Source organism: Mesoplodon bidens, assembly GCF_964165515.1.
Source record: "Mesoplodon bidens genome assembly, chromosome: 9".
Classification (NCBI taxonomy): domain Eukaryota; kingdom Metazoa; phylum Chordata; class Mammalia; order Artiodactyla; family Ziphiidae; genus Mesoplodon; species Mesoplodon bidens.
Genome location: NC_138166.1, coordinates 45689654 through 45715599, shown reverse-complemented (window position 1 = coordinate 45715599; position 25946 = coordinate 45689654). Strand labels below are relative to the sequence as shown.

At 35.9% G+C, this 25946-nt stretch overlaps 1 protein-coding gene across 1 annotated transcript in view; it reads left to right on the top strand.

Annotated features, from left to right (window-relative positions):
• The window catches only part of C1GALT1 (core 1 synthase, glycoprotein-N-acetylgalactosamine 3-beta-galactosyltransferase 1), a 42411-nt gene extending 25766 nt beyond the window's left edge, over positions 1–16645 (top strand). The window contains exons 2-4 of the mRNA XM_081243392.1: positions 1715–1951; positions 5129–5796; positions 11551–16645. Coding sequence (XP_081099518.1) covers positions 1715–1951; positions 5129–5796; positions 11551–11769 — 1124 coding nt within the window. The 3' untranslated portion in view covers positions 11770–16645. The remainder of the gene's footprint in view (positions 1–1714; positions 1952–5128; positions 5797–11550) is intronic.
• The last annotated feature ends 9301 nt before the right edge of the window (positions 16646–25946 follow it).

Below are 25946 nucleotides of genomic sequence, written 5' to 3'. Positions count from 1 at the left end.
CTCTGTTTTTTTTTCTTAGCTTCTTTGCGTCAGCTCCTGTTTTCTCTGTCAGACTCAGTAGCTGTCTTGAGGAATGAAGCTGTGCCAAATGTCCAGCCCACCTTTCCTGACTTCTTTCTTTTTCCAGAGCTTGTCCCCCCTCCCCTCAATTCTCACTGCCTTGATATCTTACCAGTGTCTCCAAACATATATATTTTTACATTTTGTTCAGTTTTTCTGGTTGTATTCAGCTGGATGGTTGGTTTTAAAGAACCTAGCCATTCTGGAAATATAACCACATGAAGCTGTTTTGTTGTTCCAGTGGTGATCATTGGTTTGTTTATTTGTTTTTACAAAATATTTCAAAGCAGTTTTTATTTTGATGGTCATATCTCCCAAACCCCTACCTTCACTATACATGTTCATTGTCCTGTGCTGTTAGTGGTGATTGGGTAAAGAGTTTGAGAAATGCAGTGGAAAGAGCACTGACTTTTTAAGCAGGCAGACTTGGGTTCAAATTGTGACTTTTATTGATTTTTGTCAACCTGTGCAAATTATTTGTTAACTTTTTAAAATTTCTGTTTTCTTATCTGCAAAGTGGTCATAGTGAGAATGAAAAATGAAATAAAAATTAAAATTTTTTTCAAGCGAAATAAAGTATGGACTGCATCTGGCATGTGGTAGATGCTTAGCAAACGTTTAAAAATTATCTTGGGGAGTTGGAAACTGTAGAATTAGGACTATTCTCATAAGAATTTCATAGGAATTTATAAGTTCACCATGTAGTAGTTATTAGCAAACCCTTAAGAAGAGCCTGTTTCGTTGTTGGGCAGTTCAACAGGAATTTGTTGAGCAGCCACTGTCCCAGGCATCCTACTTAATCCTAGTGACATATAGATACTGTTCGGGGTCTTGCAGTCCAGTGGGATAACAATGAAAGATAGTGAGCAGGTGGCAGCTGCATTCAACACTGCAATGTAGCCTGGGTATTAGGGCGAGGGGTTGGCAAACTTTTCTTTTAAAGGGCTAGATGAGGCTTTGTGGGACATACTGCCACTGTTGCAGGTACTCAACTCTGCTGTTGTAGTGCAAAAGCAGCCATAGTCAACACTGGGTGTATTCAAGTAAAACTTCACTTACAAAAACAGGTGGCAGATAGGTTTGGCCCTGCGGATCCCGAAACAGTGCTGTCTCTAGCCTTCTACAAGCTAAGAATTCTTCCTACATCTTTAAAAGATTGTTTTAATAAAAAGCAAGAAAAAGAATATACAAGACACTATTTGTGGTCCACAAAGCCTGATGTATTTTATTTCTAATTCTTTACAGAAAATGTTTGCTGACCCCTGATGAGAGTAGGTAATGATTACTACCAAAAGAGAAAAAGGGTAAATATAAGTATTTTGATAGCAAAGAAAGAAAAAGAACGTGGCAAGCAGGCTTGGGTCCATGCAGGATCCTGGCTAGAAGAACAGGAAATTCCGTGTTTAAATACTGACATATTTGCTCGTGCCCCAGCCCAGCAGTGATCCTCCTAGTTGCTACTCATTTATTGTATTGAATTGTCCATACTGTGTGCTTTTGCAGCAAATAGAGGGACAGAAGTTATATACTCTTAGATATGTTCTCCTGTATGAAAGGAATTAACTTCCCAGTATAGATAAAAGTTATCAGTCCTTACTCTTGGTATTTATATTGCTTTATAATTTATAACATCTTGCTAATTTTTTTCTTACAGAAATACATTTTCGGGAAATGGCCTCTAAATCTTGGCTGAATTTTTTAACCTTCCTTTGTGGATCAGCAATCGGATTTGTTTTATGTTCTCAGCTACTTAGTATTTTGTTGGGAGAACAGAGGGACCTCCAGCCTAATATTCTTCATAATGATCCTCATGCTAGGCATTCATATGATAATGAACAGAATCATCTAGAAGGACAGATGAACTTTGATGCAGATGCTAGCCAACATAAAGGTATGGCTTACTTTATTAAGGAGTAAAGAGAAACCATATTTTTCAATCTGTTTAAGTGTTGAGAGAATTGGAAAAAGTTATTTATATGAATTTTATTATATCACTATATCTTTTTATGAAAATGAGCTTAATTCTAGATATTAAATGACAGTTCTTGGTTTGCCTCAGGAGAAGGAAATTGCTAAAACCCAGATTTATTTAGGGTGTAAGATATTAACTTTGAATTTATTTTTAAATAGAAATAGTTCAGAAACCATAATTTGGGGAAAGGCAAGACTTTCAAGTTAGATTTGTTTCTAAAATTTTTAATTTTGTTATCATGGTTCATATCTGTGTTTGCTATCATCTTGTTTTAATCTTGGTTTTTGCTTAGTCTTGTTTTCCTAGAAAGGCTCAAGAGGTATATATAAATCTCAATTTATATTTTATCAGTAGCTAACATAACTAATCTTTTCTTGTTTTGAGAGGCATAAAAAATTAGGGAAGTAGAAAACTAGGAATGTTTTATATATAATGACTTCATTTTCTCCTGGTCTTCTACCTCTATCCAGATGTTCTGAATTATGTCCTCTATGTGCCCCTTAAATGTTGGTTTTCTCCAAGTTTCTGTCCTTTGGCTCTTTCTTTGCCTGTGTGATGTCATCAATCCCCATAATTTTAGTTTCCATCTGTTCCTTGCTGGCTTTACCTTAGCCTAGTTCCAGACACTACGAGAAGACATTCAGAATTCAAAGATCTCTGCAAATAGTGATTTATTTGACAGAAAAGAATACAGCAGCTTGAAAAACCATTGGAATTTTGGAATGCAAGGGTCCCCCATTAAGGGTTTTTTCTCTTATCTTTTTGGCAGTAAATTGCTTCTTTCCTATCTCTCAAGCTGAGGTTGAGGGCGAGGTATCACATCCTTGTTGAGTTTCATGAACTAGCAAATACATGCATACTATTACAAAGTGTGTCGTGTGTGTGAATGTTTATATGACAGTGATTCAGCTCTGAGCAGCCATGTTCTTATCACAGAGCAGTTTAATCATTGTGCACTTGATCTGTATCATTGCTCTAGGTCTTCAGCTGATCAGTTGGAGCCAGGCTTCTCTACTCCTGGTAGGCTGTACTAGATCAGCCTCACTGCAGGCACATATATTAGGATCTACTTGTCCTACTTGATGGTCCACAGAATGTGGGGTGTGCTAGAGGTCTGTTTCTCTCAGACTTAACATGTGTAAATCACACTCCTTTTCCTTTATAATCCTAAAATTCGCTCTTCCTCCTATTTTTATATAGCTCATTACTTTCTGCCTAAGCCAGAAACTATGAAGTCGTGGTAGGTGCTTTCCTTTGCTTACCAATCAATCCTGTTTCTCATAAATTCTAACAGTCTGCTTCTTTACCGTTTTTTAGGTTACTTCTCTCAATCTGTAGCATGCTTGCCCTAGTTCAGGCCGTATATCCATGTACCTGCTCTCAAGCAAACTTCACCATGCCTTTTGTCCTTTCTTCTTCATTTAAAGACCTAATTTTTGCATCATCTCTTATTTTTCCTGATATTGCCTTATATCCCCTTCTTCTCTATTCTAGCCAACTTCCCATTCCACTGTTCTATAGTGTTTATAAGGCATTGCTTTATTTTACCCTCAGCACATTGAAAGCTTCATACATACCTCTATTATAGCATTTCTAGTATATGGCAAGTATTGGTTTGCATGCCAGGCTCCCATGCTAGAATGAATTCTTCTGCAGCAGGACATGTGTCTTATTCATCTTTTTATCTCCTGTACCAGCACATGCCTACTACAGAGTAATGAATGAATTAATAATTGAAAGAATGAGAAAGACTATCTACCAGGATCCAGCAGTAGGGAGAAGGATGTCTTGCTCTAAGTGAAACATATTGGGGATTGCTGCTTCCACCACTTTCCCCACCATCCAGGATTTGGTATATGTGTACAGCTAAGAGATTGGGCTCCTCAAGTATATGAAATGTGAATGCTCTCTGACTGAAAAGAGGGTAATTTTCTCTGTTTTTGGATTGTGAATTCTTGATATTCAGAGGGACATGAGAATACTTTCATGCCCTGCCCAATCTTTCCTTCTACTCCCTCTCCATCAGTTAACTAGAAATTTATGCCTCCAGTTGTTAATTTCTCACAGGGCTGAGCTTTTGTAACTCACTGGTTGACCTTAACTTTAAGGATGTTTCCTCAGGATTCTGCCTAGAGCAGTGCTACACAAAGTGAGGTTTTGCAGACTCATGCTGATCCACAACTAAACAAGTATTAAAATCAGGATTAAATAGTTAGAAACCTTTATGGTTATTTGACAATAATTTTGAATAAATCTAGAAATAAAAACTTTGGGCTTGTATTTTATATTTATTTTTTAAATTTTATTTTATTAGTAATGCATTTTTAGCATATTTACAGAAGTATAGGTCTCTAACTATTGGAAATAAAAATTGATCCTTCACCAAACACTGATCTGGAATATCATGGTTGGATTCTTCCTCTAGAGCAGTGTTACTCAAAAGGTAGCCTTGGCTTGACAGCCTGTGAATTGTTTGTTACCTGTCTGCATCCTAATAAGGATGTTGCACCAGGCTCAGTTTAGTAACTCAGTTAAGTTCACTGCTGAATTAAGTGGACGTTTTGATAGGTTGTAGTAAAACTTCCTCTATGAAAGAAGTAACATGTTGCTTTATATTCTGGCATAAGCTCCCTATTTCTTTGCAAACTAGTGCTTTGAAAAACACTGCTCTAGACAATCTTGGAAATACTACCTCTACCTGTTCTGTTTCTCACTGCTAATTTGCATTTTGGAATGAGGTATGTTACTGTAAGAAGTAATCTCTGCATTAACTCCGCTTCGAACAGGGGTAGTCATGAAAGCATTTTTAAAACCACCTCAGGGTACTTGTCGAAATTCTTAACACTAGACTCTTGTGGACTCCAAAATGAACTGCTGTTTCATTAGTTTGTCTTTCCTGCCCTTCAGAAGCTTATTCACAGCAGTGAGAAATTCCTGTCAATGTTCTGTTTCTTTCAACTAAATCACTAATGGTAAAGAGGTATATGGGGTGGGGGGGGGGATCTTTGAAATTGTTTAAGAAAATGTCTTCTTTGGTATAATTTATTTGGATTTTACAACTATGTAAATTAACTTTAAACATTTTCTGTTTAATAGATGAGAACACTGACATCGCCGAAAACCTCTATCAGAAGGTTAAAATTCTTTGCTGGGTAATGACAGGGCCTCAAAATCTAGAGAAAAAGGCTAAACACGTCAAAGCTACATGGGCCCAGCGTTGTAATAAAGTGTTATTTATGAGTTCAGAAGAAAATAAAGACTTCCCTGCTGTGGGATTAAAAACCAGAGAAGGCAGAGACCAACTATACTGGAAAACAATTAAAGCTTTTCAGTATGTTCATGATCATTATTTAGAAGATGCTGATTGGTTTATGAAAGCAGATGATGATACATATGTTATATTAGATAACTTGAGATGGCTTCTCTCAAAATACAACCCTGAAGAACCCATTTACTTTGGGAGAAGATTTAAGCCCTATGTAAAGCAGGGCTACATGAGTGGAGGAGCAGGATATGTACTGAGCAAAGAAGCCTTGAAGAGATTTGTTGATGCATTTAAAACAGACAAATGTACGCATAGTTCCTCCATCGAAGATTTAGCACTGGGGAGATGCATGGAAATTATAAATGTAGAAGCAGGAGATTCCAGAGATACCACTGGAAAAGAAACTTTTCATCCCTTTGTACCAGAACACCATTTAATTAAGGGTTATCTGCCTAGAACCTTTTGGTACTGGAATTATAACTATTATCCTCCTGTAGAGGTAAGTTTAGAAATTTTATTACTGTATAAATACTTAGACTGACTTTTGTTTACTTTAAAAAAAAAAACCATAATGCGTATGTTTCTTTAGTATCAATAACTAAGAATCTACCTTAGTCTTTTTATATCGAATGGCAGTATAACAGAGTAGATGAGAACAAAGGTGTTGGCAGTGATAATTCAACAAATATTCGTACTACTGTATGCCAGGCACTAAGAATATAGCAGTAAATATGGCCAAGTTCCAGTTCTTATGAACCTTACATTCTGGATGAGGAGACATACAATAAACAGGCAGACAAGTCAAGTTATAATATGATTTTAGATAGTGGCAAGTGCCCTGAAGAACAGTAAAACCAGGTAAGAGGATGGAGAGTGACCCAGAGTGGAATGGGGTACTGTAGTTTAGGCAATTAAGGAAGACTTCTCTAAAGGGTAACTTTTGAACAGAAACCTGAGTGAGGTTAGAAAGCAGGCTACGGAAAGATCTGGGTAAAGAGCCTTCACGTCTTTAGGAACAACGCATGAAAAGACTTTGAGGTTCAGAAAAACCTGCGTTCAAATCCTGCTGTCCCACCTAATAGCTGAATGACCTTGGATGGACAGAATTTGCCTAACTCCTGAGCCTAAGTTTCCTCATTTGTAAGATGGATCTGATGTACCTGTCTCATTCAGTGGTAGTTATGGTGTAGGACTATGTCTATCACACAGTGAGCACCTAATAAGTCCTAGATCTCACTTGACACCTTAGCTTACATTCTTGAGAATTTTATCTAAAATACATTATTTTACTAAATATTTCAGATGTATAGCTAAATATTTGAGAAGGATATACTATTTTGTACCCAACAACCAACTTTACCAAATATTAATCTTTTGTCACATTTGCTTCAGATTTTTTTTTTTAAAGAAAAAGATATAGAACTAGGTGAGGCCTACATACCCTCCTCAGTCTAGTTCTCTTACCTCCTTCCTCAGAGTTAACCACTATCATGAGTTTAGTACTTAAAATAACCATGCGTGTTTTTATATTTTTCCTACATGTTTATGAATCCATAAATAATGTATAGGATATTGTTTTGCAGGTCTTTAAATAAGTGGAATTATACCTCATGTATACTTAAACATATGCCTTTTTTACACATTGAAATTTGTCAACATTAATGTATGTATCTGCTTCATTCATTTAGACTGCTGTGTCATAATCTAATATATGAATATTACTGTAACTTACCTATTCTTCAGCCGATGTATATTTAGTAGGCTGTTCCCGGTTTTTCACTATATGAGCATTGCAGCAGTGAATGACTGGAGACCGGGAGTCATGAAACCTAGCTTTTAGACTCAGTTCTCTTGTTAATATGTCTCGAGGCAAGTCGCTAGTGCTCTTCGCCTTCTTGTCGCTGGCCCTAAGGTACAAATAACACACTTTGTGCTACCTTTCTCTTCTTCACGAGCCAATGATTTTAGATCATCATCTAGAACAGTGGTTCTCAACCGGGGGCTTTTTTGCTTCCCAGAGGACATTTGGCAAAATCTGGAGACCTTTTTGCTTGTTAACTTAGCAGTTGCTACTGGCACCTAATGGATAGAAACCCACGAGACTGTAAACCCACTAGGTGCTAAACATTCCACAATGCACAGGACAGCCCTCACAACAAAGATTAGCCCAAAATGTCAACAGAACTGTGTTTTCAAAACCGTGACCGAGAATATCTGACCCAAGCTTTAAGCTATCAGCTTTAAAAAGGAAAATTTGAAGCAAATCGCTGCCGTTTCAGCTCTCAACCACCAGTGTGTTCTTGTTACTTACACAGAAATCATAGCTAATCCTTACGGCAATCCTGCATTTAAGAGGGGACAAAACTGGGGCTCAGGAAAATCAAGGAACTGGTCTATCCTGCTAAGTAGCCTAGGCAGTGTTGCAAATCCACTCTGGTTCTAAAAGCTTGTGTTATTTCCATCATGAGCACCCCTCTCTGATTAATGGGATATGTGCCCCCAAAAGGAGGGTAGGGGATATGTTAGAATAAATATTCTTTTGTTGGGATAAATTCCACTTGAATAAACATTTTAAAACACAGTTTTATGTAATGAGGTTGTTTGAAACTGTATGCTAGCATCTTATCGCTATTAGAGATGTAAGAATTTCCTAAACTATAAAACGTATGTATTCCCAAGTGTGCTTTTGATAGTCTATTTTTGTTTTGGTTTTAGTGAGGTACTACTTTGGATGCTTCTTTAGTGTAAACTCTTCTTAAACCATTCCAAGATTACTTGACCTCTTCCCTTCTTAATTCTGTACCCCTTCCCATACAAAAATATACCCAAACTCAAAAACATTACAAATGCATAATAACAAATATACCTAATGCATGTAAGATTTTACTGAGAGTATCTGATATTGAGTACACATAACAGTAACAGCAAAGGGACATCATAATTGTCATTATTTTGTAACCAGTAAAATATCCTACTTTCTCTTTAAGGGTACTGCCCACAGTTCCCACCTACAAATAGGGTATACCCAACGATATACTTTATATTAACAAAATAAATATTTCTATAGTACATATTTTATTTAAATTGTACTAGCTTTTTAAATGGATGGAAAATTTTATGTTCCTTCTATAATAATTTGTGAGTTGTATTGAAGACTGTAAAATGGGCTTGGAAGTTCCAAAATTGACCCAACCTTCTGATATTGTCTCTTCTCTCTCAGGAGGTTCTATATAAACCCAAAGTGAAATCAGACTTCTATTATTACTCATCATTTAAATCGTCATCTAAGGGAGTTACTGTTTTCAAAGCCATCCTGAGTCTCATACATACACTTCCTCTCTCTAGTAATCACTAAAAATACAGTGTAGAAAGTTTTTTTCTAGAGGTTAGGATGTGAGATATTCTAGTTGATCAAAGAGTTATGTTCTTAAGCTGGTTGTTCAGAACTTTGTGTGCAGTTCCCTTCTCATACACCTTCTCACTTCCCTAGAAGTAAGTCTATTCCTAGGAATAAAGTCTGTACCCTAGGAATAAAGTCTATTCTCTAGGACTACATACAGTCTATTCCCTAGCAGTAGATTTTTCACCAGAAAATTTGCAATCAGTCTTAATACAGTGGATTTAAAATAAGTGGATTTTAAAATATTTTAAAACCCTCTACTTGTGAAATTGCCTTTTCGTAGGTCAGAAATGATCAAATATGGTTTATTATATTAATTCTTCAGTTTTATTTGCATTAACTCTAATCCATTTGAAACTTACTGATATATGGTTGATGTAGAGAACTCTTGATTTTTCCAAATTGTTAACTAATTATTCCAGTGCCATTTATTAACTGAGTCTTGCTTTCATTACTGATTTAAAAATACCTCCTTTATTATCATTCACTATAGCATTGCTTATGGTAGGATCGGTATCTGAGATTTCAGTTCTGTTCTATTTGGTTTTGGCTCGGTACCATATTGTTTTGAACCTTGTAGCTTTACAAAAATTTTAAGTTATTAAGAGTGTGTCTTCCTCTTCTTTATTTCTCCCTCTCTTTTAAATTGTTTTGGCAACTCTCATGTCTTTATTCTTGTGTATAAACTTATTAATTTAGGAACAGTGGACATCTTTGTCCAGGATTTTTTAAGTTCCTTTTAGGTCCCTTAGTAAAGTTTTATACTTTTCTTCAGGTAAATCTTTATTTCTTAAGTATCTCCCTAGGTTTTTAGTATTTTTGTTACTCTTCTACTTGGGCTCTTTTCTTAAAACTTTTTAACTAGTATATACATGAAAGCTAGTTTTTTTTTTTTTTTTTTTTTTTAAAGCATCTTTACAATCTGGCTCTGTTCTTGGATTTTTTATTTCTGATGATTTTTCACTCTACTCTCGAGTTTTTGGGGTATCCATAATCATATGCAAAGAACTAGGTATTTCGTTTCTAATAATTTTAGCTGTTTTTTTATAGCCTTTTATTGCTTATAAAGCTTAATAATAACAGTATCCTGGCCATCCAGTAAAAAAAAGTGCAATAGAGTATAACATAATTAATGCAGTAAATCTTATCAAAAATATTATTGCAATATTTCAGAGTTATATAAAATTGCTTCCAGAGAGGATCAGTAATTTAATATTAACCGCTCTTATTCTAGTCTTTAGTTTACTATGCACTGGCCACTATAGTAGCCACTAACCACATATGACTATTGAGTGTTTGAAGTATGGCTATCAAAATTTAGATGTACTCAGGTATAAAAGTCATACTTGATTTCAAGGACTTAGCACAAATAAAAAGAATGATTTCATCAATAATTTTAAAAATATTGATCACCTATTGAATATTAAGAAAATAATATAGATTTATTCAGTTAAAATATATTCAAATTAATTTCACCTATTTTTACTTTTTAAGTATGGCTATTGCATTGTGTGGCTCACATATATCTACTGGACAGAGCTGGTTTGATAATCACAAGTTGACTTACCTGTTTACTTTTCATATTTGTTCCTATTCTTAAATTCCCTAAAGATGTAAAAAGTAGGCACCAGATAAGTTTCCAGCATCTACATAGTGGTCCAAGAAACCCACATATCCAGTGTTTGTTTCAAAGGAAAGGTCAGAGAAAATACAGTGGACAATTTCTTAATGATTTTTACTGCACTGTAAGCTACATACTTCCAAACATGAATTATTAAATGTTCAATTTAATAGGTCAATATGAATCTTCTCTGGGAACTTGCCAGACTGTTTTTCTCCCTGGGTCCCTGCAAAGACATTAGAGACTTAAGTTTTCTTGGAGTCATCTGAGTGAACCAGTCTCCAGATACCAATTCTGACCCCCAGATGACCTTGTGGCTATTTAAGTCTGGGACCAGTTTTTTAAATTTCTGTTTTCTTTATTTTCTTGCTTTTTCATTCCTCTTTGTATGTTTGTTGCATTTTTGTTATTTTGTTTTTGTCTTGTTTTATTTAAATCTGCTCTCATGCCAACTCTATTAGAAATCTATGAGAATTATATAACTGAACAAAAGTTTAACTTTGACCTACTTACTGAGGGCCACCTGAACTTGATTATTCTGTCAGTAGTAGCTAACATTTATTGAGCATTTACTATAGGTAAAGCGTAGTACCAAGCGTGTGACACACGTTGTCTCCTTTAAGTAAGCATCTTTTGAACATGCGGAAATTGAAGCTTATAGAGATTAAGTAACTTGCCCAAGATTATATACTAGTAGGCAAAATTTAGACTAAAACCTAGGTGTGACTCAGCACTTCCTCTCTTAAATACTATACTGTTTGGGTTGATGTGTCGATGAAGTATTAGGTTGCAGACACGTACTGGGCAAGGCTTTGTAGTCATTGAATGTTCCAAAGGTGTCTTTCTGAGGCTGAGCCAAGCAAAACTTCATAGTGAGAAAGTTATGAAGAGAAAGCAAAACTTGGAGAAATAGAGCTTTATCGTTTGTATAGTTGACCCTTTTATTTGAAGAGGTCTCAAGCGTTTTCTTTTTTTGCTAATCCATAGGGCATGAGAGAATATTGTTTCAGTTAGATATACTTCAGCAACTTCATGTTTGATTTTAAATCATTGGGAACTCTGAAAACTCTTGGTTTCTTTCACAGGTCTAATAAATTATGTGCCTCTGCTTTACTTTGCCAGCCTTAATGCTTGGATTCTGTTAAAATTAGTGTTTCCTTTATCAGTATTTGAATATTGTATGTTAACAATGTGCTATTTATTAATAATGCCTGTTTCCACTACTTTTTTAGGGTCCTGGTTGCTGTTCTGATCTTGCAGTTTCTTTTCACTATGTTGATCCTACAACTATGTATGAGTTAGAATACCTCGTTTATCATCTTCGTCCATATGGTTATTTATACAGATATCAACCTGCCTTACCTGAGAAGATGCTAAAGGAAATAAGTCAAACATATAAAAATGAAGATACAAAAGTAAATCAGGAGCCCTTGAAAGAAAAACATAAATGAACAGAGGTAAAATGTCTAGCATTGCACTGAAGAAGAACTTCTCCATTTCTGATATAGAACACTGGAATCCCAGTGAGGAATTCTTTCTAAGTGAACGTTCCATATTAGAAATTTTTCATATGAATGACTGTAAACTGAAGCTTTAAGTGAGCTGTGAAGTCTGTTGAAATGTGTTTTGATACAGTAATATATACATATATGAAAAACTTGTGTTTTTAAAATGGTGGCCAGGCAGAGGAACTAGAAGAGATTTTGTTGCCTGTTCCTGACCACATGTATTATTTTCACTGAGAAACTAAAACAGTTAAATTTGCTAAAACTACACTGCACCATTGTTAGTAACCCACACATGATGCTACACAGATCTGCCTTAAAGAAAATTTAGAAGGAAATATTGTTGCTCGGTGTTGTTTGTAAACTCAAAACATGAGTTTATATTTGCAGTATGATATAAATGAACCAACCCCCCCCCACACACACACACACATGCAACTTTTGTCTAATGAAAATTTTGCTGTGACTATTTATAATTGGCAGTATTTCTTCCAGAATAAGGTAGAATAAGAATGGCACTTGACCTAAAGTGCATTAATAAAACCACATTTTGAAATTATCATGGGCCTTGACTGTATTATATACTTGGTTCTAATTAATAGCTAATCTTTTACTGAGTCCCCGTTGTCTCTTTCCTAAACATGTTTAACCATTCTTGAATGCCATTCTCAACTATTAATATTTATTTACTGAAAGTGTTAATAGCATTCTGTAAACATGCATTTTTAGATATTTTATTCCCAAATTTACCCATTGTTAATTATGGGTAACTAATAAATAGTAAATGTAATGCTGTTTGGGGATGCTTTTCTTATATTAGTGCCACTCTCAGGAATCACTAAGTAACATTTTTAACTGATTATTTAAAACTGTCCAACTACATAATTATAGTTCCTTTCATTCTCATCCTGTTGAGAGATGAGAACTTGTTTGTGCCTTTCATAACTTGTTTAAAGCAGAGTTTTGAGATTCATTTTCAGGCTCTGAGGTGGCTGTTAGTTACACTGGCAAAATAATTTGTGAGATTTTGACCAGGGTTAATTAAAAATATTAAAAAATGCAGAGTGCTTAAACAAATTGAAATATGTCAGATATTAAAAGACCAAATACTTAGTTTACAAATAACAGCCTGAATTTTGATGCTGACTTATTTGGGGATGATTGTTTTGCCAATGGACAGTTGTAAGAGAGCTCAGTCTTTTTTTTTTTTTTTTTCCAACTTTATTGGAGTATAATTGCTGCACAATGGTGTATTAGTTTCTGCTTTATAACAAAGTGAATCAGTTATACATATACATCTGTTCCCATATCCCTTCCCTGAGAGCTCAGTCTTGATGACATCAAAAACACATTCATAAATGTTTCATTCTAATTTTAGTGACCCTCTATTTAAAGAATTTCTGGAAGGAAAGGAAATTTAAAATTTTTGTTGTCTTTAGCAATATCATCTGAGTGTATCATAACAGAATACTTTACAGACTTTCCATAAGATTATCTTAAACGTTACAAATAATTTACATTTCTCTTATATTTTATCATTATGCTAATTTTATGTGGCTGTCATGCCATTGATTCTGCTGCTTAGCTAAATAGTTTATATTTATTGTGCCAAAACATGTCAAAACTATGACCTCTTTCAGTTGTATATTTGAGAGGATGTTCATCTTAGTGGCTAATTATGGATTACTCTGTCAACATAGTGAAAACTTACACCAGTTTTCACCAATTGAATTGTTTTTTGTTATTTTCATGATGATATCATCTGCCAAAATTTCAAGGTGTTCATTCTATTCTTTGAACAACTCTTTACCTTGGTATGGATAGGAATTTATTTGCAGTCCGTACATGCTACTTTTCTGTACTAGAAGTATAAATGGTTTACCATGAACATCCGAAAACCTTAAAATTGATTCATAGGAAATCAACATTGTGATGAATCCTGGGGTCTGAAGTCAGACTGCCTGGGTTTAAATTCTTGCTCCATCACTAGTTTTGTAACCTTGAGCAATTTACTTAATCTCTCTGTGCCTCAATTCCCTCATCTGTAAACTAGGGACAATAATACTACCTACCTCATAGGATTTTTATGAGGATTAAATGAGTGAAAATGTGTATGGCTTTTAAAAACACTGTTTGGCCCAGAGTATGGAGTGCTAAGTATAAAGTTTTCTTATTATTCTTTACCTTGGAGTGTAAATATTTGTTTTAAATGAATGAGAAATCTGCTTTAATCAAATCAGGTAATAAAGGAAATATCTCATATATTTCTTACAATAAGTAATAGCTAGTTTTTATTTGATGCCTACTGTATGGCAGGTAACGTGCTTAGATACTCTGTGTTCATCCTCACAAATTGGGGGTTATTCCCATATTATAGATGAGAAAACTGAGGCTCAGAAAACTAAAGTCATTTTCCACTGTCAGAAAGCTACTAAGTAACAGAGCTAGGATTTATACTCGAAGCCTGTGTGTTCTTTGCCCCATGTTAGCCTTGAGGTTAATCATTAGCATTATTTCCATTTTTACCTGATGGCATGTGACATCTGATACATTGGCCAGCAGTAGTCAAATTAACCAGCCAAATTGTCATAGTGGTTTTTAAATTGTGGTTATTATACTCTTGCCTGAGGGCTTGTGAAAACGGAGATTTCAAGACCCCAATTCCAGAAATGTTGATTCTATCATGGGACCCAGGAGTATGCATTCTTACCAGATACCCTTGGGTTCTTACCAGATAAGAACTTATCTGGTTCTTACCAGATACCCTTGGGTAGAGAACCTTGGGTTCTCTACCAGTGTGTGGTCCCAACCAGCAGTATCAGCCTCACCTGGAAACTTGTTGGTAATGCATCCTCTCCTGGGTCTCACCCCAGGCCTACTGAATCAGGAACTCTAGGGGGTAGAGGCTAGCAATTATGTTTAAACAAGCCCTCCAGGTGAGTCTTATTCAGCATTCCCCTAAAACCTGGTGATTCTGATGCAAATCATCCTTGGAACACGCTGAGGATTACTTGCCCCATAAGTAAGGTTATCTTTCAAAAATTTAGATAAAGCATGTTTTAAATGAGTGTAGTTCAGCATCACACTATATTAAATGTAAAAGACTAAAGATAATTTAAAGGGTCAGTGGATCATTCATTTTGGCAAAATTCTTTAGCTGCTTCAGAGTTACTAATATCAGGGCCCACAGTAAAATATAAAGTTTAGTAATTTCATATTGGGGCAGAAAAGTTTCAGTAAATACTAGTCAGTATATATTAATTCATTAAAAGCATACTTAAATGAATGTCATAAAAAATGTCCACAATTGTTAGTAAAATAATTTTAAATAGAGGTAGCAAAGTACTATTTTATAATGTGCAGAATGTTTTTCTGCCAATTCATACTATCAAAATTTCATCACTTTTCAAGAATCAGTTGACTGTCCTATAGGACCTAATAAAGCAAAAAACTCTCCAAGTATTTGATAGAGCATATAAAACCAGATTTCATGATGATAATGACTTACTGTCTTTTAAATTAAGATTTTTGTCATCTGGGTAAATGATTTTAGTATGGTCTCAAAACAGGCTTTTGCTATCTTACATTCTCCAATATATACTTGTATTTTCAAGTGGGAAGTTCATAGTTGATACAAAGCAGATTTTTATCCCAGAGTTCAATTATTTGTTTTCAAATAAACTTCAGAGGAGTTTTTGTTACTGTAAGAAGATTCAAAAATAAATCACTGACCAATTTTTTTTTTAAGTATGGTAATTGGATTTGAGCATTAAATTTACTAACTGGTTATTTTCATAATTGTTTGAGTATTAATTTTTCACTTCCTTGAGCCCGTTATACTGTATTATTACCAGATTGAGGCTTGAAAAATCCTTCATTTGATTGATTAGATCAGGTCTACCCTTTTATTCATTTAAATTTTCATTTCTTTAGAATATTCTCTGACAATTTCTGCTTCTTTGTATTTATTGCCCTTTATTTCCTTGATAACTAACTTCCATTTTCTAACTACTCTTAATTCTGCCTTCACAAGATTAATTAGGCTTTTATTAGTGATTAGAGTTTGTATGTATCACTTACATTATTTTATACCTATTAACGTTAGTTTTCCCTATGAGGTTGGAAGTAAAAATTTGTCTAAGAATAATGCCTGCTGGCTCTCAGGATACTTGACCTACTTAAAAGTCTACGATGTTAAACTAATGCTAGATATACAATTAAATGAAGTAAATTCCCCTTTTCACAAACAAAAAAACCTCATTTGCCTCATCTCTCTACTTATTTATAGTAGACCTGACAGAAGCATACTTAAGAAATCTAGGGGACAACCTGTGGTTTATTTTGTGCTAAATGTAACCTCTGTTGATTTTTAAAAGATGGCTTATGTTTATATATTGGAGTTGAAATAGAGATTTAATTCAAATTAGAATAAGAAATTTTATAAATTCTCTTTAGAGAAACCAACTCTGTTTCAGAGTTGAATAATGCTCTATTTCAATTCCTTTACCTCTCTAGTTTTTAGTTTATATGTGTTAAGTTTAAATAACTTTGCAGGGCCCTGCAAATTAATAATCCATATAAAGTATATTATTAGAGGGAAACTAATCTTACTGCTAAGCAGTGTGTTATATTACCCAGTGAACGTTTGTGTTTTGGAATTTAAAAATTATGTAAGGTAATAGTATCATGAATGATTTAAAAATGTCTGGTGACTTGCTTATTTTAAGTGATCACCAATAAGTCAGAAAAATGTATTTTTAAATATGTTTTTTAAAGTGCCTTTTGAACATTTTTAAACAATGGATTTAAACAACTGCATAAAATAAATTACCATGTTTAAAGCTGTTTTATCTGATTATTTTTAATTGATTTAAAAGTTGTGGGAGAAACATTGCCTTTAATGGGTAGTTTTGGGGTTATTTACCAAAAATATTAAACTATTTTCCCATCAAAGTTATTCAATTTAAATAGGCTTAAATAATTTTTACTGCAACATATATTATTTTTCTTTAAAGCAACAAAACACTCCACCTCTGATTTTGAATAATGTGCCTTAAAAAACAGAAACACCTACGCTGTAGGCCAGGTAAGTGTGTGTCTGTGTATATATGTGTATAGGTATATGTATGTTATAGAAAGAGGAAAAGATTGCTCTTCTATTTCTTGGTATATTTTGATCTGTCATGTACACTGAGAAATTAATTTATTCAACTAATTATTTATTTAAATAATTGTGCCCAGCATCTACTAGAAATACAGTGGTGAAGAAAATATACAGGATTTCTGTTCTCCTAGAGCCTTAATTCTACAGCTAGACAATAAACAAATTAATAGATGAAGGAGCAAGATATTTCAGAGAATGGTGGTAGGAAAATAAAAGAATGATATGGTAGAGCAATTTTCTGGGTGGGGTGTCAGGGAAGACCTCTGAGGTAATATTTGAGCTGACCTGAATGACAGACATTTTATATGCTTCAAAAGGCATTTATGTCTATGAAGTTCTTTGCTCCTACTATGTAAAAAAATAGTAATAATAATGTTCCCCACCTTTGTGTAATCATGCTTTGGGCATATGTGAAGGCTCATTGAAATGTGATCTATAGGCCAAAAACTTTGTGGTTTTAGGCATATTTCATACAAAGCTCAGGTCTATTGGTATTAGATCGGCCTGGGACTTTTAGGATATGAATAAAAATTGACCTACCTCTTCCTAAGCAAATTATTACAGCTGTTCATAAGGCCCCTGAGGCTAGCCTATCTGCCTCAGTTTTCAGTAACTGCTACCCAATATGCTACTTACTAGTGCCCAAGCACATATATGTATGTACCAACATATATATATATATATATATACATGCAGTGCCATTTGGATTAAGCAGCTTTAGAAAAGCTAAGGAGAGAAATGCTACTTCATGTTGCTTTAGTATCAGAGTTGTGCAATTTAACGTATCTAGAAAGTCCCATGTTTTCCAGTCAGTAGTGTTTAGTTGTACTGCTAGTTAATGTCAGAGAAGAGATGTATTTACCTAAATATATACAGGTTTATTACCTATTTTAAGTTTTCCGAAGGTATAATCCTGGAAAGGATACATGATTATTGTTGAATTTATTTTCTTGCTAAAGGAAAGGGCTCTACCCCAAACATATTTTATATTAGATCCAATAATGCTGACAATATAGATTGTGCAAATAGAAATTCCTTTACTGTTTAATTAAGACTGAATGAACCTTTAACAATTGGAGTTAAGCCACATTGACATTCTCCAGATAAGTCTGTATTAGTAAACCATGAAAGTAAACTTTGTTTTGCCATAAGTTTGATTTTTTGCTAATTAATGTTTAGTTATTTTGTCTAGAACTTTAACTACCATAGTTCTTAAAACTATCTTTGTGTTGCATCATTTCTTCTGCCAAAAGAACCACCCGTTATTTCTGCTAGTGTTTCTTATATTGTGTTTTAGATATTTATTTTTTCCAGGACTGAAAATTTGTCCAGGGCATTTACACTTTTTTTCTCCTATATATTGCCTCTGTTTAGTGCAGTTGAATACACCTGTTTACTTTGCATTCATGAAATACACATTGTTTTTATTTATTTTTTATGAGATTCAGTCCTAGGACTTTAGCTATTTGAGTTTTCGAATGAATGTGTAGTTGAAAGATTAACAGTAGTTCCTCATTTGTAGAACTGCTAGATAATGTGTCTGCACAGAATTAGAGTGCAGTGTCTTAGTCTTAACAACTAATCATTTTGATTTTTGTCAGCTTCAAATCTTTTTTTATAGAACTTTAAACTGAATTGTCTTTCCTCCTTCTATTCCTGTTAACAGTGGAATCATACTCCTGGTAGCATTTCAGTTGAATTTCACTTTCCATTATTTTTGATGTTAGATTGTAGAGAAATGGTAATAAAATCTAGAAAGGAGTTTGAGAGACAAGTAATGATTCAACATTTTCTTTAGTCTTATGCAAGGCTGTCTTCCTTGTATCTGTACTGTTCAGTGGGGTGTATATGTGCATGTGTGTGAGAGACAGGAATAGAAAGGTATGATTATTTTAATAGTTGGATTTTTTCTTTAAAATGTTGAAACTTGCTTTTTCATGCTGTTTAGATTTACATAATAATTTTATTTGATGAGGTGAAAGTATATGCTTAGAAAAATAAGGCATAGAAATGATTGATTGTTTATAAAAATTCTTACAGACCTACTTGCCTGGTTGAATTTCCTCTTCTTGCCTGTGAACTTCTGGCTCTTCGAACCTTCCCCTATTCTTTTCTTCTCTCATTCCATGTCTTTTCTTTTTTCCTCTTTTTCCCATTGTCAGCAATTCTTTTGTTTCTTTAGACTTTTTATTGCCCCCATTTTCTATCAGCAGGTGTGTTTTAAAGACTTTAAAAAAAAAATCACATACCTCTTGTAAATTTCAGTTCCCTCTCACCAGCTGAAGAAACGTTCCTAGAATTGACAGAAACGAGAAGGAAAATTCCCTAGAATTAACAGAAAAGACTCATCAAAATCCTAGAATTTTCTCTTTTCTGTGGAAATGTTTTCTTCTAGAACCTGCCCCCAAAAAATATGGGTGCATTTTTTTAAATACTTGAAAACCAGTGAGAATCTGCCTTATTATTTTTAACCCCAAATTGATAGCATCTTGTCTGGCAAAAGTGGTTCGTGAGGTCTTGAGTGGCGCTCAAAAGTGGTTCGTGAGGTTTTTGTGGCAGAGGTAGATCTTAGGAACAGAATTGCAAGTATTTTTCTACTTTATTTGAAACAGTGAGGCAGAGGATTCTCCTCTGGTTGGCCATTTCCTGCTTCTTTGGGCACTGTCATCTTGGGCTGTGGCTTCCTCCTACCATCCTGTTTGGCCCTGAAGAAGGAACTTGTCCTCTCCCTTATTACCACAGCAAAGCAGAGACCAGACATTCCTGAATGTTCCAGAATAACAGAAGAAAAAGTCCAGAGAATAATTTATGAGAGCTGCCCAGATCCAGTGGGACCCTCTTGCCCCTCACCAAGCTGTCATTTCCTTGCCACCTGTTTCTAAGGCACCAGAGGTAGCTGAATCACCCCCATTAGAACATTCCAGATATTACCACATCTTTGAGAGTGTCAGCCAAATTGACATCTGCCCTGTGAAAAATGAGGAAGCTCTCCCTTCACCCCAGTCTAAAGCTCTCACGCTTCACTTCCTGCTGGAGAACTGACCCCTCCCCTGGGAAACTGACAGTGGAAACATTCACTTTCTTCAGAGGAAATGCCATCTTCACCCAGAGGAGTTTCGTCTGGATTTGTGGCCCCAATATGGAAATACCCAGTAATCTGACTTCATTGTATTTCATGAAGCCTGTATTGTTTGTTCTTAAATAAATCACATTTGGAGCAGCAACAGCCAAACCCAGGTGAAGGCTACACCAGGCTGAATTCTGTTCCTGTTTCATCTCACTGCATTAACGGTTTCCAACATGCCTTAGGATCCTATTTCAGCTGGGCTCACTTCACGATAATACTAATGAGCTTTGAAACTTAACAGAAGTTACTTTATAACTTCATTTATATCATGTTCCTTTTTTAAAATTTTATTTTTTTAAATTTATTTATTTTGGGCCGTGTCAGGTCTTAGTTGTGGCACGTGGGCTCTTCGTTGTGGTGCACGGGCTTCTCTCTAGTTGTGGTGGGTTTTCTCTCTAATTGTGGCTTGCAGGCTCCGGGGCACGTGGGCTCTGTAGTTGTGGCTCACGGGTTCCAGAGCACCTGGGTTCTGTAGTTTGCGGCACGCGGGCTCTAGTTGAGGCTCACGAGCTCAGTGGTTGTGGCACGTGGGTTTAGTTGCCCCATGGCGTGTGGGATCTTAGTTCCCTGACCAGGGATCGAACCCGCTTCCCCTTCATTGTAAGGCAGATTCTTTACCACTGGACCACCAGGGAAGTCCCCCATGTTCCTTTTTAAAATTAGCCACTTTCAAATATTCATCCTCAAGTGGAAGCAGAAAAAAAGAGTTGGGAAATAATAAGTGAATCACCTGTGTCTTCTTAGTGATCCTGAATTAGACATATGCCCTGCTATTTTCTACGATCCTTAAGTAATAATGATATTTGGTGTTGTTTTCCACCTGAAACTCTCATAATTTTACCAAGTTAGACCTTCTTTTCATGTTTTATTGTCCTTACACTCTCTTAGGCTACTAAATCCTCAAACAGATTTACCAAATGGAAAACTGGTGTTCAGAGGTCAAGTGAAGCAGAACTTAGTGGTGAAATTTAACCTGAGTCTGAAGTTTCAAAACACACCAAGATCCAGTCTCCTTTATAATATACTGACTTAGGAGGGTGGAAAAAATGAAAAACTGCTTGGTGCTCATAAATTTTAAGATCACAAATGACCTCATTTAGGGCTAATGATTACCTCATAATAATGTAAATTAGTGCTTTACTATAGAATCTTTGTATTAAGTAGTAATTTAGCCTTTTACTAATTAGTACTCTTTACAAATCCTAAACTTACAGAATATTTTCTAAATTTGCTCTTTAATAACTTTAGATCACTGCATAGATTATTTCAAACTCACTTATCAGAATCTCCTTTAAAGGGTTGTCTTTTTAACTTTTTGCATCAAAACTTTTGATGTAGAATTACCCAAACTTCTTGCCATTACCGAAATTCAAATAAGTGAAGCAAGGGAAATAGAAGGTGTTAAAATGTGAGGCAGTGACTATACCCAAAAGCATGGTTACTATCATCAGTGAGATTATTTTTTTTTATGAAATTAAAGAAAGTAGATTGGTTTACTAGGACACTTTTTCTCCAGACTCCACTTTATGTGATAGGATCGTAGGATGGTTTTCTCTCTAAAAAGTGCTGTACTTTTTACTGCTAAGAATTAAAAGTTAACGTCACCCCATGGCATATCATGTTAAAATTAGGAACTGTCATGGTTACTTCTTTCTCCTCTCCACAGGTAATTCTTCCCAGGGTATTGGTTCAACCCAAGCTATTCTGTACCCACAAGGTCAACAAACATTTGATTTATTTTCTTGGCATTAATATAAGTCAAAATCACACCCAGGAGACTAGGGTGTGGTAATACAGACATCAAATCTCCTAATACCCTAATTCTAAGCCCATCAGTCCACATCCTTTTTCATGTGAGAAAGAATGACAGAAACAATCTGACAATAAACAATCCGGCTTCTAGAGCCAAGACACACTAAAATGTAAGCAAAACTGGCGTAACAGGGTGACCTGCATTAGGGCTAGAGGAGTGGTCAGTGGTAAATCCAGCCCAAACCCCTTGGACTGTGACCACAGCACACAGATACGTTATAAGGTTTAAGTAATGAAGTCGCAGTCTGAGATCCTTTTAGTTGAACAAATATTTATGGATGACCTACCCTCTGCAAACATCTGTGGGAAATAAAAAGATGAATGAGATATAATTCTTGCTCTCTGAATCCACAATGTCATCTTTCTAATTTTCAACTAAACATGTAATTCAGTTTTCCCCAATACATCTCTTCATGTAAGATTGTATCCTGGAAGTCATTTAATATAATGCTCATACAATTCCAACTAGTAATTTTATTTTTTGCTCTCAATTCATCTCCCCACTCTAAGATCAAGACCAGGGTGGCGAATGGATGAGTTGGTGAATAATTTCAATCTACTCTGCTCTCAAGCTGAAATCACATCAGGCATGTGGCTTTAACATACAAAATCAAAATATATTCACAATGTCTGTGCCACTGAATTTTTCACCTTTTCATTGTTAGCTTTCAGAACCCTCTTTAGCAGATGAAATTGAGACTTTAAAAAGAAAAATTGAAGCTCATGATACAATTTTAAAATTCAATAAATTTATTTCCCACTCGTGTTTTAAACTGCTAGATCATTTTCCCATCCTTCCTTGAATTAAACGCAACACACACGTGTGCCTGTACACCACATACACACACAGACACATCCACTTTGGAGACCTCTGGTGAACAATCTATCGTTAGGGTTAATGGGACTTGTTAGGCTCTGCTGCTGGCCTGAGAGGAGCATGCAGGAAGGTGGATGGGAAGTGCCCTTGGGATTCATACCTACGGAGGGAGAAGTCGAGGGAACAGGTCTGTGCAGAGGGAGGTGTTGAACTGTAAAGCAGACCTAACAAAGGCCTGAGCCAGCCCATCAGGGAAACTCTGGAATTGGGATGGCCTTTCAGTCTTGTCCTACTTGGGGCAAGACTGCCTGACCGTTATGCACCAATACAGGTACCCCCCACTTTTCAAAAGTTGCTTTCCTCCACTTTACTTTTATGAAACACCTATATTAGTACCTGTTTTTGCTAACACAAAGAAATCCAAAGAGGATTTTCACTTTTACGAAAAAGGTGAAAAGTGAAAATAGCATTCCGCATTTGTTTTGCAGAGATGGAGCCATTATAGTGGCAGCACACACCCTGAACAGAGCAGGGAGAGTGGCACTGCCGAGCTCCTTCCCCAGGAAACGTCACTCAGCATCAAGCCACCAGAATTTTGAACTGTGTCGGTGAGCATCTGTGGTCTATTTCAGTTTATTTTGTACATCTGTTAGCAAGATGTGTCCTAAGATAATTGCCTCTTTGCTTTATGCCATTTCAACTTATGAAAGCTTTTGTAGGAACGCTCTGCTCTCAGATAGCTGGGACACCTGTATTTAGCAGGTCACTGGATAAGGACTGCCCAGGGAGAAGGCATGATCTTGGACAAGGTAGCTCTCTTCAGCTGAGGGTAATTCTTGGAACTTAGCTGAGAGCCATCAGCTGCCAGCACTCCCAGCAGCTGGGGAATAGGTACCTCAAACATGAAGGGGAGAGCAGACCACACCCCACAGTGTCCACTACAGAATCATGGTAAAAATCTGGCCATGAAAGCTCGCCTATGGCTTCTGTCTTCAGGCCTTTATTTTTTGTTTTGTTTTGTTTTCTTTTGGCTTTTCAAGAGTATCTAGACTTTCCCTCTTTCTCTTTGTGCTTTGATTTTTCAATACTGGAAAAGTTTCTCAATGAAAGACTGAAAGAAAAGCTAAAACAGTACACTTGCCTGACAACTCCTTAAGTTACTCTGGACAACTACCAGTTATGCTTTGCTCCAAAGAATACGTTTCTGGACCAATTTGGGCTTCCGAGAAAAGTCAAAATGAGTTTAGGAGGCAGGAAAGTTCAGGGCTGCCTGTGCCGTGTGATTAGAATTGTCGTGGAGATCTCCCAGGGTCATTGGCTCTGACATCGTCTTCATTCATAACTACCTCTGAACCCCAGTGGTGCTTACCTGTCAGTGTCACTCACCTTGCCCTTGGAGTGAACTGTCTCCTTTCGTTTATCACTTTGTGTCTGATTGGAGTTCCCAGGCTTGACTGCCTGATACCTCTGATACCTCAAAGTCAGGCCAGCTTACTGTCCTCCATGTCCATGACACTTACTTGGGGATTGCATGAACACTTACCTGGGGATTGCTAAATACTAGCTGATAACACAATTGAAGAATGGATAAGAGCCAGTGGGGTAAAGGGGTGCTAAGCAGGAAAGTGGATGAGCAGCTATAGTAGGCAGAATTTATAAAATAGTCTCCTTTCCCCAAAGATACCCCATCCTAATCCCCAGAACCTGTGAATATGATGAAATATCACTTCCATCACTCTGTTGTGATAAAGCATAGTTTACTTTCTTAAAATAAGGAGGTTATCCTGCATTATCCACATGGGTCCAGTGTAATCACAAGAGCCTTTAGAAATGGAGAGCTTTCTCCAACCAGAGCAGAAAAGGAAGTCAGAGCTGAAGCATGGATGAACTTGACACCCCGTTGCTGCTTTGAAGGTAAAGGGGACTACGTGCAAAGAAATTTTCATGTCCTCTAGCAGCAGAGAGAACCCCAGCTGACATCCAGCAAGAAAATGGGGCCTCAGGGGACTCCGTGCATGGAGCCCACCCTGGTCTGCCTGGACATCTGACCTACAGAACTATAAGATTGCAGATTGGTGTTGTTTTAAGATGCTAAATTTGTGGTAGTTTGTTACTGCAACAATAGAGAGCTAGTACAGTAGCCAAAATCAACAAGTTTACTCCTCACTATTTTGAAAAGCACTGTTTCTTCGGAGAAAACTAGAATCTGCCTCTAAACCAGTCTGTCAGAAGGGGAGGGTAGACTGAGATCAAAACTTATTTTGCATCATTGAGCTGCAACTTTATGTACCTTTTACTCTGAACACCTATCCTATGTGACAAATGCTCTTAGTATCCTAATATCATCTCCATAGGCTGCTAACTGGTGTTCACAGAAACTAAGTTATTGGTCCAATGAGTTCTCAATCCTAGTGCTCACCAGAATCACCTAGTGAGCTTTTAAAATATCCTGATGCTCAGGCCTGAATCATTGCGGTCCAGGCCTCTGGCACTTTTTTTTTCTAACTCACTTCTAATCACAGGGCTTATTTATTTATTTACTGTTTATTTTTCTTCCAGTTTTACTGAGATGTAATTGACGTACAGAACTGTATACATTTAAGGTATACAGTATAATAATTTGACTTACGTACATCATGAAATGATGACCATGATACGTTAAGTGAACATCTGTCATCTCATATAGATACAACATTAAAGAAATAGAAAAAAAATGTTTTCCTTGTGTGAAAACTCTTAGGATTTACTCTCATTTATAACATACAGCGTTGTTACCTTTATCCTGTTGTACATTACATCCCCAGTACCTATTTGTCTTATAACTAGAGGTTTGTACCTTTTGACTGCCTTCCTCCAAATCCCTCTCCCCCACACCTGCTACCTCTGGTGATCAGAAATCTGATCTCTTTTTCTATGAGTTCATATGTTTTTGAACTGTTATTGACCTACAACACTCTCTTAGTTCCTGGTACACAACATAGTGATTCAGTATTTCTCTATATTTCAAAATGATCACCAGGATAAGTCTAGTTACCATTTGTCACCATGCAAATATACTACATAATTATTGACTCTGTTCCCCACACTATACATTTCATACCCTTGACTCATTATTTTTGTAACTGAAAGTTTGTTACCTCTTAATCTCCCTCACCTATTTCTCTCGTCTCCCCCACCTCCTCCTCCTCTGGCAACCACCTGTT